General features: G+C 41.8%; 1 protein-coding gene across 2 annotated transcripts; it reads right to left on the bottom strand.

Moving 5' to 3' along the window:
• Positions 1-8186: 8186 nt before the first annotated feature.
• Positions 8187-13022, bottom strand: atf4a (activating transcription factor 4a). Of its 2 annotated transcripts, none has more exons than XM_085458607.1 (4): positions 12821-13022; positions 11404-11565; positions 10840-11148; positions 8187-9890 (listed from the first exon to the last, which is right to left on the bottom strand). In XM_085458607.1, exons 2-4 carry the CDS (start codon positions 11450-11452, stop codon positions 8926-8928), a joined length of 1323 nt encoding a protein of 440 aa, XP_085314733.1. In that variant the 5' UTR covers positions 11453-11565; positions 12821-13022; the 3' UTR covers positions 8187-8925. The 2 variants fall into 2 exon arrangements, with proteins under 2 accessions (XP_085314733.1, XP_085314734.1); XM_085458608.1 differs by having other exon boundaries at positions 8187-9887; positions 12821-13019.
• Positions 13023-13413: the final 391 nt, after the last annotated feature.

The following is a 13413-nucleotide window of genomic DNA, read 5'->3' as shown; positions in this document are numbered from 1 at the left end:
AAACTGTGAAATGTGGATTATTAAATCTTAGGTCTCTCTCCTCCAAGTCTCTGTTAGTACATGACTTAATAATTGATCAACAAATTGATTTACTCTGCCTTACAGAAACCTGGTTGCAGCAGGATGACTATGTTAGTTTAAATGAATCATGCTGATGCTTAACATTGTCCACCCCAGCTGTAAAACTCAGAAACCAGTCTTACTTGTTATCATCTATCGTCCACCTGGGCCTTACACAGACTTTCTGTCTGATTTCTCAGACTTTTTATCTGATTTAGTTCTGAGCTCAGATAAAATAATTATTGTGGGTGATTTTAACATCCATGTAGATGCTAAAAATGACAGCCTCAACATGGCATTTAATCTGTTATTAGACTCAATTGGCTTCTCTCAAAATGTAAAAGAACCCACCCACCACTTTAATCACACTCTAGATCTTGTTTTAACATATGGCATCGAAACTGAACATTTAACAGTGTTTCCTGAAAACCCTCTCCTGTCTGATCATTTCCTGATAACATTTACATTTACAATAATTGATTACACAGCAGTGGAGAGTAGACTTTATTTTTTGCCTGTTTAATTTTCTCTTTTTAAATCTTTTTATGACTTGTAATCTTATGTGTAGCACTTTGTGATTCTGTCTTGAAAGGTGCTATATAAATAAAAAATGTATTTATTTATCACAGTAGATGTCTTTCTGAAAGCGCTGTAACTAAGTTTAAGAATATAATCCACCCACTGTTATCATCTTCAATGCCCTGTACCAACATAGAGCAGAGCAGCTATCTGAACGCTACCCCAACAGAGGTCGATTATCTTGTTAATAATTTCACCTCCTCACTACGTACGACTCTGGATACTGTCGCTCCTGTGAAAACTAAGGTCTCTAATCAGAAGTACCTGACTCCGTGGTATAATTCTCAAACACGTAGCCTAAAGCAGATGACTCGTAAGCTGGAGAGGAAATGGCGTGTCACAAATTTAGAGGATCATCATTTAGGCTGGAGAAATAGTTTGCTGCTTTATAAGAAAGCCCTCCGCAAAGCCAGAACATCTTACTATTCATCACTGATTGAAGAAAATAAGAACAACCCCAGGTTTCTCTTCAGCACTGTAGCCAGGCTGACAAAAAGTCAGAGCTCTTTTGAGCCAACCATCCCTTTAACGTTAACTAGTAATGACTTCATGAACTTCTTCACAAATAAAATTTTTATCATTAGAGAAAAAATTACCAATAATCATCCCACAGATGTAATATTATCTACAGCTACTCTTAGTACCATTGATGTTAAGTTAGACTCTTTTTCTCCAATTGTTCTTTCTGAGTTAACTTCAATAATTACTTCCTCCAAACCATCAACGTGTCTTTTAGACCCCATTCCTACAAAACTGCTCAAAGAAGTCCTGCCATTAATTAATTCTTCGATCTTAAATATGATCAAACTATCTCTAATAATCGGCTATGTACCACAGGCCTTCAAGCTAGCTGTAGTTAAACCTTTACTTAAAAAGCCATCTCTAGACCCAGCAGTCTTAGCTAATTATAGGCCAATCTCCAACCTTCCTTTCATATCAAACATCCTTGAAAGAGTAGTTGTCAAACAGCTAACAGATCATCTGCAGAGGAATGGTTTATTTGAAGAGTTTCAGTCAGGTTTCAGAGCTCATCACAGCACAGAAACAGCTTTAGTGAAGGTTACAAATGATCTTCTTCTTAGTGCAGTGTTCAATACTGTCGACCATAATATCCTATTAGAGCGATTAGAACATGCTGTAGGTATTACAGGTACTGCACTGCAGTGGTTTGTATCATATCTATCTAATAGACTCCAATTTGTGCATGTAAATGGAGAGTCCTCTTCACACACTGAGGTTAATTATGGAGTTCCACAGGGTTCAGTGCTAGGACCAATTCTGTTTACACTATACATGCTTCCCTTAGGCAGCATCATTAGAAGACATAGCATAAATTTTCACTGCTATGCAGATGACACCCAGCTCTATCTGTCCATGAAGCCAGATAACACACACCAATTAGCTAAACTGCAGGAATGTCTTAAAGACATAAAGACCTGGATGGCCGCTAACTTTCTGCTTCTTAATTCAGATAAAACTGAGGTTATTGTACTCGGCCCTGAAAAGCCTAGAAATATGGTATCTAACCAGATTCTTACTCTGAATCCGTTACCTTGGCCTCCAGTAACACTGTGAGGAACCTTGGAGTGATTTTTGACCAGGACATGTCCTTCAACGCACATATTAAACAAATATGTAAGACTGCATTCTTCCATTTGCGCAACATCTCTAAAATTAGAAATATCCTGTCTCAGAGTGACGCTGAAAAACTAGTTCATGCATTTATTACTTCCAGGCTGGACTACTGTAATTCATTATTATCAGGATGTCCAAAAAACTCGCTGAAAAGCCTTCAGCTAATCCAAAATGCTGCAGCAAGAGTCCTGACAGGGATTAGAAAGAGAGAGCATATTTCTCCTGTTTTGGCTTCCTGTTAAATCCAGAATTGAATTCAAAATCCTGCTCCTCACATACAAGGTCTTAAATAATCAGGCCCCATCTTATCTTAATGACCTTGTAGTACCATATCACCCTATTAGAGCACTTCGCTCTCGCTCTGCAGGCCTACTTGTTGTTCCTAGAGTATTTAAAAGTAGAATGGGAGGGAGAGCCTTCAGTTTTCAGGCCCCTCTTCTGTGGAACCAGCTTCCAGTTTGGATTCAGGAGACAGACACTATCTCTACTTTCAAGATTAGGCTTAAAACTTTCTTTTTTGCTAAAGCATATAGTTAGGGCTGGACCAGGTGACCCTGAATCCTCCCTTAGTTATGCTGCAATAGACGTAGGCTGCCGGGGGATTCCCATGATGCATTGAGTTTTTCCTTTCCAGTCACCTTTCTCACTCACTATGTATTAATAGACCTCTCTGCATTGAATCATATCTGTTCTTAATCTCTGTCTTTGTTCCACAGCATGTCTTTCATCCCGTCTTCCTTCTCTCACCCCAGCCGGTCGCAGCAGATGGCCCCGCCCCTCCCTGAGCCTGGTTCTGCTGGAAGTTTCTTCCTGTTAAAAGGGAGTTTTTCCTTCCCACTGTCAAAGTGCTTGCTCATAGGGGGTCATATGATTGTTGGGTTTTTCTCTGTATCTATGAAGCGTCTTGAGGCGACTTTTGTTGTGATTTGGCGCTATATAAATAAAATTGAATTGAATCGAATTTTGCGTGTAAATGCTCACTAGATGGGTCATATTGCATACTAAATCAAAGCTGCTTTTCAGCATGTGCATGGTAGGAATGTGGCGATGCCTCATTCTTCAGTGAGGTGTTGCCGGGCATTGTTCCAGCGCAAAGGAGAAGAAGAGTCAAATTAACCGTCAGTGTGAAGCCCTACCAGAAAGATCAGATAAATAAAATTATTAACTACTTCACTTTACTAACAAGTCTTATTTGAACTCTACATGGCATTTTTTATATTATTATAATTTATTTTCATATAACTGGGTATGTGTGTTAGCAGAGAGGTGAGGTGCATGTGACGACCACAAGTGATAAAAACAACAACTTGGTTGTGGATTGTGATGCTTAGATTTGAGTTGTCAAATTGATTTGGTTCTAGTTTTTAAGTTTTAAATACACTGCTTTGTTTCTGTACTAGTTAATCCACCTGCATGCAGAAGCTCTTTAAGTGAAATGATATTTTAATGCTAAAATTTAATTATTGTTGTCCACCGTTCATTTCGAAATTTACCATTAAGCTAAGAGACACAACGAACAGGGAAAACACATTATTGTTATGTTTTGATAAGTGACACTTATTTACCAATGCCAGTGTGTGGGCTCAAATTTGGGCATAAAAATGTGAATTCAGTTTATTATTTGTCTCATAAATAAAAATAAAATGTAACTAGAAAACTATTCATACTCTGATGGTACAGGTTTGCCTAACTTCATTAAATATGCAAAGGTTACTGTAGACAGAAAAGCAGCTGATTCTGAGCGACTCAGTGGGAAGCACTGATAGATGTTTTAAGAATGACTCTATAACAGCCTACAACAGCGACATAAAGGCCCTTTGAAAGTTTTCAGGTAAAAGCATAACTGTAACAATTAAACACATCAGAGAGCAAATCCTTAACAAGGACTGCAGGGTCCACATAATACCAAAGCAGACCTTTTTCCTCATCTCTTTTCTTGTCTTTCCTTCCAGCGTAGCCACTCTTCTTATCGCTATCTTCGCTGGAGGGCAAGGCCTTGCTACTGAGGAATCTGTTAAGGAGGAGTGTGCATGTGTGCGTCTGTGTGTGCGCCTGAGGGGTTTTACTGACAAGACTAAATTTACACAGCTGGTCAACACAAGTCAGCACACTGAGTTGGCTTTAAACCACACACACTTTACACCGACTTAACTGTAAGTTAAAATACTAATTCATGCTTAACACACAAGGTATGAGCAAATTAAACTTTCCAAATGTGGCCTCTAACACACACACTCTTTTGGAACAAACTGTGCAACCCCCCTCACTCTGACACCCTGTGCGAGCCTGGGGAGTGTTGTCTCGTTTCACACTTACAAGGACTTTCCCATACAACCTTGGCCCATCTGTTTCTTTCTCTGTTCTTGTCTCATTTCCAGATAGAAAAGCTGCTTTTGCAGCTCCAGATGGTGACACAAGTTTCAGTTTTTGTGATTAAACTTATTTAGCAGGTTAAGTCAAGGGAAAGTTGCACACACTCACTCTTTGTATAAAGCAATTTTTACCGCTGCTCAAACATTGGGTTTATGTTGAACACGATGCATCGTGGCCTTCAACTGATAAAATGTGTTGCCCTCACTCTTCTTCACATATTTCTACTTAGTAGTAAACCAGCCAGACTTCTTTAACACAATAACATTAAGAGGAACTCCAATTAACACAGAGAATATGTAAATACTACTGTAACGCAGCTCTGTGGAAAGAGATTTGTTTTCATTCCAAAGGTTTGAGGCATTAGCAGATCTGGGCCCTGTTTCAGGAAGCCGGTTTAGTGCAAACTCTGAGTAAGTATACCCTGAGTTAACGAAAACTCTGGGTTTTCGGTTTCACAAAGTGAGTTTAGATTAATTCTGAGTGAGTTACTATGACGACACACTCCGTGAAGCTAACCTGCCCCCTAGCAGGTTTACTTCAACTAACCCTGACCTTCTCCGCCTCTTTGTCAGAAACCTGACTGTAGGAAGTGTCAGACATGGCGTGTCCCTTCCTTGAAGAGCCAGTAGATGTTGAAGCCCAAATTCTCCGCAGAGCTCTCCGCCGGGAGAGAGTGATCAGAGCGCGTTTGGACATTTTATCATTTCCTGATGATTTTCTGTGTGAACGTTACCGTTTTTCAGCACAATCTATAATTCATTTGAATAACATCCTCAGGACTAATATTGCTCATGTGACACATCGCGGACATTCTCTCAGTTCATTACATATTATTTGTATTGCACTTCGTTTTTTTTGCAAACGGGAGCTTTCTGTATAATATTGGTGACGCTGAGCACGTTTCCAAGGCTACCGTCTGTCGGGCAGTCAGGAATGTTACAGTTGCACTGAAACGTCTCGTGTACTCGTTTGTGGTGTTCCCCGGTCATAGACCCACAAGATTTATCAAAGAGGGATGCCACAAAATTGCAGGTAGCAGGATGAACAAAACTTAATTCATGATGTGGTGATATTTGAACTACTACTTAAATTTTACATTTATTCCCACGGTGTGTGTGAATGTGTGTGTGAATGGGTGGATGACTGGATATGTAAAGCGCTTTGGGGTCCTTAGGGACTAGTAAGGCGCTATATAAATACAGGCCATTTATGCATGCTCCCTTTCTTTTGCAGCTGAGGCTGTGTTACTTTTTTCCCGCAAAATTTGCATGTTATCGGCATATGCTGCCATCAGAATTTCGGCCTCAAGCACTGTAAAATACATTGACCGCGCCTTCTTTCCCTCCGTCTCCATGGTGACTCGCTTAATCTGTGCTCCACTAATCAGGGCTTTATGTATCCTCGTGCGCGCGCTTAATTTGGGGTTACAGCAACTCTGCGTTGATTGAACTAATTGTTAACAGCCTTTCTGAAACCGAATATTCCGAGTTGGACAGTTCGGGGTTACTCAACCCCGTGTATCATTTTTAGAGTTTTCTAAACCGGCTTCCTGAAATAGGGCCCTGGGGCCCGTTCTTCGTACGTCGCTTACTACATCCAAGATCAAATGACACATCCAAGATCAAATCATCGCGCTAACCGTGAGCTCGCTAATCCGGTTCCCCGAACACACCTGCTGTTGACGATTACTACAGCTGGACGCAGTAATGTGACATCACTGGGTGTCGTAAAAGGGGCTACGCATCGATAGTAGAAACATTGATCGGCAACCCTCTGATTGGTCGGCGAAAATGTCGAAGGAGCGCGCTCGGCTCGGTATTTTTCGGCAGCAGAGCAAGAACTCCTGAGTGAGGGATTTCAGGAGTTTCAGAGTTTAATCAGAACGCAAGGGAACACTGCAAAGGCTGCAAAAGCAAGGAGAGAGGGCTGGCAGAAAGTTGCTGACAAATTAAACTCGTAAGTAATTTAATAATAATAATAATAATATATTGGATTTATATAGCGCTTTTCAAGGCACCCAAAGCGCTTTACAATGCCACTATTCATTCACTCTCACATTCACACACTGGTGGAGGCAGCTACGGTTGTAGCCACAGCTGCCCTGGGGCAGACTGACAGAAGCCAGGCTGCCATATCGCGCCATCGGCCCCTCTGGCCAACACCAGTAGGCGGTAGGGTAGATTTATCATATCACACTATATTATCCAATATTATATTACATTATATTATATTGTTATATTATATCCTCTTTCACATTAGAGCCACAACAGGACCCACTAGAACATGGGAACAAGTAAAAGTGAAATATAAGAATATTCTATAGAATGGTAATATTTATCACTTATATTGCTTTTCGTCTCTTGGAAAGAGACCCTGAAATAATCTGTTTGTTTGTTTATAACAGCAACCAAGAAAAGGGCAGAGCAAAAAAAGACAGGTGGTGGTCCTGCACCCCCTCGTCAACAAGTTGGTTAAGTAAATAATATCCTCACGGGAAAATCGATATCTCTCAATGAGCACACTGTCGCGCTGAGCTAAAGGATCCTGTCTGTCCCGCAATATACGCTGAATTCTGAAAACTCTCCTTATCAATCTTGCACCTTCCGCAATGGGTTGCTCGCGTAAACGGACAGGACATGGCTGCGACAGGCTTCCCAAATCCACCTTGGCTTTTATAGCCGTGGTCTCTCATCTTGATTACACGAAGTAATTTACAATTACTACTCTGAAATATGAATTACATCTGTAATAATCACATACATGTAATAGAATGTTAATAGTACATTTCCCTTTTTTAGGAAATGACCTGTATGTATCTGTGTGACATCAATAAAAGGATCAAGTGCTGCATTATCTTCAGTTACATTGATGTTATTTATTTATCGCTGTTGCTTTCGTATAAATGAAGCGGACATACCTGCGTGGCCGCGATCTAATCCTGTTTACATAAAGTAAACCTGCTCCCGAGCAGGTTTACGCTTACGGCTCTGTTGCTATGACAGCAAGTCCCGGATGAGCTTCGGGGAACCGACTGATCCAGGATCACGCGAAATCGTCAACAATCTAATCCGGCTAACCTACTTAGCGAGGTACGAAGAACGGGCCCCAGGTCTGTGACAAGGCAATACAAACCAGGTAAGGTACAAATGTAACCGGAAAGGAAAATTTCTAAATATATATTTGTGCCCAACTTTTCCCAATACAAGGCACCATTTTTATTAATAACAACATTCACTTTCATAACCTTGAGTTATAAGTTCAAGTCCTAGTCTCTGGCTTAGTAATCGATGCTTACACGACTAATTTTTCATCTTCTCATTGCCTTCTGCAAATGACTCAGCATTTTTATAAACATAAATATATCAAAGGATCTGTGTTAAGATTTTATTTTTGTCACTGAAACTGGTTCATCTTAAAAATCTCGTTTTTATCTACCCAATGTGTGTTTTACAGTCTGTCGTATCAATTTTCCAGAAAAGCCTGACAGACTTAACTATCAAATGTACTCTAAATAAAATTAAAAAAAGACAGATCATCACTGGAGTACTGATAGATATTTAATAGAAAAAAAGACCAGCAAAGCATTTTTTACAAGCCAAACACCAGTGCTAGGAGACAGAGCTACCAAAGATGTGATAAGATTTTATCCAGCATTAAATAATAATTAAAAAAAAAAAAGGGGAAAAATACCCACAATCTGCAAGCAAATGAGAAAATATATACATAAGAGTCGAGTGTAATATCACGGATTCATAAGTAGGCTGAGGCCCCTTACTGGAAGTCAAGATGTTAAGAAGAAGGTCAAAATAGGGTTGCATGGGGTTAGAAGGTAGTAGGAACGGGGTAGAAGTGGTGTTTAATTTTTCTGACTAAATGTATTTAAGCCCATTTGACGTCTGGTGATGAAGTGGTGCTGGAGCAAGGAGATCTCAGTCAATGAGTTACAGGTCTACAACAATACCAGGAGCTACGGTGACTCGTGCTTTGCATGCCTAGTCTACAAAGACAAACTTACACCCTGTTTTTTGTACCAGGAATAAGACAGGGGACTGAGAGACAAGCATGTACAGATGCTTCACCTCACAAACTCCCAGCCCCCTAATCTACACTACTATAACTTCTATACGAGTTTGACTTTTTATCTGGCTATTCATTCTTTTCCACCAAGTGGCAGGTTTCACGCGCAGCTCTTTTACAATTTTCTTCAATTACTAGTTTGGATTCCCTTTAAGCATGTGATCACTGAAGCAGGAACACCACTCTCTCACTACTTTCTTTTTAAGCCACTGAGTTGGTCTTTACACGGCGGTGCTTTCGAACCTCTTCCATCAGGTCCTTGAGGTACTGGATCTCTCGGCTGATGGACTCTGCTTTTTCCGCCAGCTCGTTGTTCTTCTTCTCCAGCTCTTCGCACTCTTTGTGCAGCTCCTCCTGTTCAACCCTTTTCTTCTGCCGATAACGTGTGGCTGCTGTCTTGTTCTGTTCCATTTTCTTGAGCTTCTTCTCCACCCCTCTGGGAGCACCAGACACTGATTTGACCTTTGAGGTCTTGGGAGAGGTGGAAGCTTCAGATTTGGAGTAGGGTTTGGTCCTAGAGGAACCAGCTGCAGGGGGCGGGGTAGGAAGAGGAGAAGGAAGGCGCACCGGAGAACCAATGGCTGACTCAAAGCCAGAGTCACTGTCGCATTCGCTTGGTGGAGAGGTTTTAACAGCTTGATCGGGGAGAGATACGAGGGAGGGCTCTTCTTTGTTTGAGAGAACCACCACAAAGTGACCAGAGGTGGGGATGGAGAGAACAATGGGGGTCGACTGAACGCTTCCACTGGGGTCTGGGATGATTGTGAGGGATGTGGTCTGCTTGTCAGCATCTAGGACATCTACTTCGCTTCCCAGCTCCAATGTGTAGACTGGAGATGGGGGAGATGGAGGTTCAGATTTAACCTCATGAGCAGGAGCAACATCCATCTTCTTGGCCTCAGCTGCCACAGGGAGAGGGAGCTCCAGAGGGGGACTGGGAATGTCGGGCAGAGGCAAACTCAGCTCAAGGCTGCTGTGTGGGACGGGGATGTTTGTGTTAAAGGGATCTAGATCCAAATCCATGGAGGAGTCCAGGGAAGCCAGGAGATCTTCAGGGGAGCTGGGAGACTCATCAGAGGAGCAGGATCCAATGAAAGACTCCAGGTCAAATTCACTCAGGTCGATTTTCTCTGACATCCAGTCCATGCCGGCAAAAGCATCATCTGCTGACAAATATTATTCATTAATACTCGCAATAAACAGTTCAGAGATTTGGATCGTTAATCTTACAGTGAATCATTTCCATGCCATACTCCATAAAGCTACTTATTTGTTAAATACCAGGGTTGTGAATTGTACTGGATCAATTTTTACAACCTATAAAAAAGCCGTATGACAATCTCAACACTATGTGGGTTATAGTCCCGTTACTACATATGACAGAAAAAACAATGGGCGGATGTAAATTACTGATGTGGTTACACGGTGAAAGCTGCTGTTTAAAATATTGACCCAAGATACAATATCCCAAAATATTATGAGAGCTGCTGGCTGCAAGCATCAACAAAACATACAGTGTTTATTTTTTATACATCAAATTTTCTTGAAATGTTGTGATCCAACCGTATTCAACACATGACCTCAGGCGTAAATTTGATCTCTCCCTCGTCTCACAAATACTCAAGTGAGACTAAATCCATAAAACAAGGACTTTTACACCTTTAACTGATGTCAGGAAGAACAAAGGGCTAAATGTGTCATTTCACAATGACGTCTAACAAAACCAGATTGAGCCGGTCATTACAGCACAACTGTGAGCCACACCCGCCACTCACAAACCAATAAATGTTTGTTGCCCTACAAACATCGAGGTTTCTCATCCACGGTCTTAACGTCAGGTCTCAGCCTGCAAGCAAACCTCAAATACTTAACTGCCAGCGGGCCTCTCCTCTGAAATACTCACAGCACAAGAAATACTCCAAACTTCACAGTCTAATAAGAGTGGAAGATGTAGTTTGGTCCTAAACATACTCCAATTAGTAATCTCCCATCATTTCTTTTATTTGGTTTCTAATCAGCTCAACAAGTAGTCAAATTATTTCCTTTTGAAAAATAATTTTTAAAATTTAGGACTTGCCCCCTGCTCATTAAACATGTATTTTAAAGCACGCTCACCTTTGCCATCATCTGCTCCAACATGGGCGTCGAGCAGGTCGCCGGCACCCAGCCAAGAGAGGGACAGCGAGTCCGCTCCGGCCTTGGTTCCCAGGAACGAGGAACAATGGGTGGGAGAAGGAGATGGGGAGGACAAAGACAGCGGGGAGAAAGACATAGTCTGATAAGGGGACGAGGAGGATGGATAAGTGGACAAAGAAAGGGAGGGCGAAGCTGGCGCCTTCCCCTCTAGGGAGGAGGGAGAAAGAGCTTCTTCTTCATCTTGGTCCAGAAGGGGCCCCATGGGGTCAGCCATCAGAAAGGAGGGCCCTGAGAACAAAAGATCAGCGCGTCAATTTCTAATTTTGGGCATCCAATACATACAATCTGTCATTCATCCAATAACTCACTAAAACATCTAACCCATCTACAGATAATTCCATGCTGACCATATGGAACTGTACTTCATTGGCTTTAGAATTGTTGGGAATGGTATTATTATTACCAAATGTTATGCAAACAAAGCAGCACATTCAGCAGTGTTTGTACTAGTGCTCTGGCAATATGTATCATCACAACACACACCTAAGTACAGGGCCTCCACGTCCTCCAGGGCTAGCTGGGAGAGGGTCATGGCTGCTGCTGGTCAGTGGTAGCCGTGAAAAGGTGTACAAGAACAAAGGTGAGTCGAGAGGTCCAGGTATGCTGTCGGCGGCAGCAAAGCTGAAGGTGGTTGCCGGGAGAGACCTGGTTGGAGGGGAGAAAACAGAAATCATGTTAATGGGAGAAAAATAAGGAATATAAGCAAATGTAAGTCTTGATTCTCATGGAAACTAAAATGAAGTGACACATTTTATTGCAGGAAGTTGTGAAACGATATATTCAAACTTTATGAAAATTCAATGTTCGGCAGGGCCAAGTTTATTTGTAAATGCAAAGTTTCCCCAGAGCAGGTGTACTTCCTGAAACAAGCATATTGTTGACTGACAACATTGTGCAGACAATGTAGGCTTCTTTGGTGGTATGTACTAGGGCATAGGTGTCAAACTCTGGGCCGCGGGCTAAATTTGGCCTGCAGCCTAATTACATTTGGCCCGTGAAGCCATACCAAATTATTATTAGAGCTGGCCTACTGGTATTATACAGCTAATATATATATTGTTTAGTATTAAGCTTTGCTTGTTCCATATTCAGTTTTTCAGCAAAACTTGTTTGAGTCCATAAGAAGAGATTCATTCTTAAATCTGGAGGAAGATTTTTTTTCCAATAAATATTAATGTTAGCCCGCGACCTTGTTCCAGTTTTGAATTTGGCCCACTGTGAATTTGAGTTTGACACCCCTGTACTAGGGTCATTAGAGGAGTTGACATCCCCGTTATGGGCGGGGGGGGGGGGGTTGTATCTAATTTTGGCTAATCCGTTCCCCTTAAGCGTCAAAGCTGTATTGGTGGGAAACTCCGCCCTACACCGGGGGATAACTTTGCCTAATTTGGTCATGCATTGGCTGGTAACTCCACCCACGCCTATGAGTCACGGCGGAGATGTGGGAGGGCAAACCGCCATTTTCACAACAGAGCCATCTGCGCGAGGCGGGGAACGAGCACAGCGCGCGCCATTTTGGACGCCACGTTGCCAATATGAAACGTATACAAAACACTAAAAATGTTTATAGTATCACACTGACAACAGTGTCGCAGCCATGGAAAAAAATTACAACTTCAAATGAGACGTCTGAAATGTTTCCCGTGCCCAAACGACGGCTCGTTAGCATGATTCACAACACAACACCCTTCAGCTGGTATACTGTAATTTGATACCTTAGCTCCAAACAAGGAACTAGGAATCAACACACTTAAAGTTTTTTTTTTTACAAAAACAAATAGCCTTGATCAACAAGTTTAATAGCCAGTAACACATTCTAGTTGACAGGTTAGTTACTACAGGAAGTGGCTATATTTTTTTTCTCTTTAGAAGACTGCAAACATAAAAAAAAATTACTTACGCCATTTTGCCAGAAAAAGCCAGTGCACTTAGCCGTTGCACTGCCGGTTTGTTGCCGCTGCAAGATTAGCTGCCGCACGCCTCTACACTGCCATTTTGGCCCGCTAAAGCTACTATGCGCAAAGTGTGTTTACTTTAGGAGCTGTAGGAACGAAGAGCAGGTAGAGCCGTCGCGTGGGGATTATATAGGAACGAAGTACTACTGCGTATATCACTCCGCACCAAGCGCGAGGGCGTTTGTTCACTGTGAAACCAGCAGCGCGAGTGGGAGGTCTTCACAACAGTATTTATAACGCCAACAAAAGCGTGGCCACTCGACTATGCTGGTTAAGTTAAACAAACGAGCCTTTTTTGTGAGTGCGATCCCTCCGCCTGACTCATGTTTATAACTGGTTGGATGAATCATAGCTTTTACAACGGACAAAGTAGATCCACAGGCTGCTGTGACGTAAAATATAGGTCAAATCCAGGATGTAAACATTGAGTATTGAGTATTTTATGGGCCTTTAGCTGTTTTACTGTTTGTAAAAAAAAACCCATCCAAATCGCATTTTTGCAATAATATTCATTGTACTGGAGCGAAGATGTCTATTG

The sequence above is a fragment of the Copadichromis virginalis genome, linkage group LG6 (assembly GCF_057382275.1).
Source record: "Copadichromis virginalis isolate Kocher_CV1m ecotype Utaka linkage group LG6, C_Virginalis_male_GT1.1, whole genome shotgun sequence".
Lineage (NCBI taxonomy): Eukaryota > Metazoa > Chordata > Actinopteri > Cichliformes > Cichlidae > Copadichromis > Copadichromis virginalis.
Note: the sequence above shows the minus strand (reverse complement) of the source record. Positions and strands in the feature narration are given on the sequence as shown.

Excerpts from the sequence above, each read along its gene's own strand:
- atf4a (XM_085458607.1), bottom strand. The coding sequence starts at position 11,452 with ATGACCCTCTCCCAGCTAGCCCTGGAGGACGTGGAGGCCCTGTACTTA. Across the intron at positions 11,149-11,403 it reads CGTGGAGGCCCTGTACTTAG|GGCCCTCCTTTCTGATGGCT; the intron begins GTGTGTGTTGTG and ends TTTTGTTCTCAG. Across the intron at positions 9,891-10,839 it reads TGGAGCAGATGATGGCAAAG|CAGATGATGCTTTTGCCGGC; the intron begins GTGAGCGTGCTT and ends AATATTTGTCAG.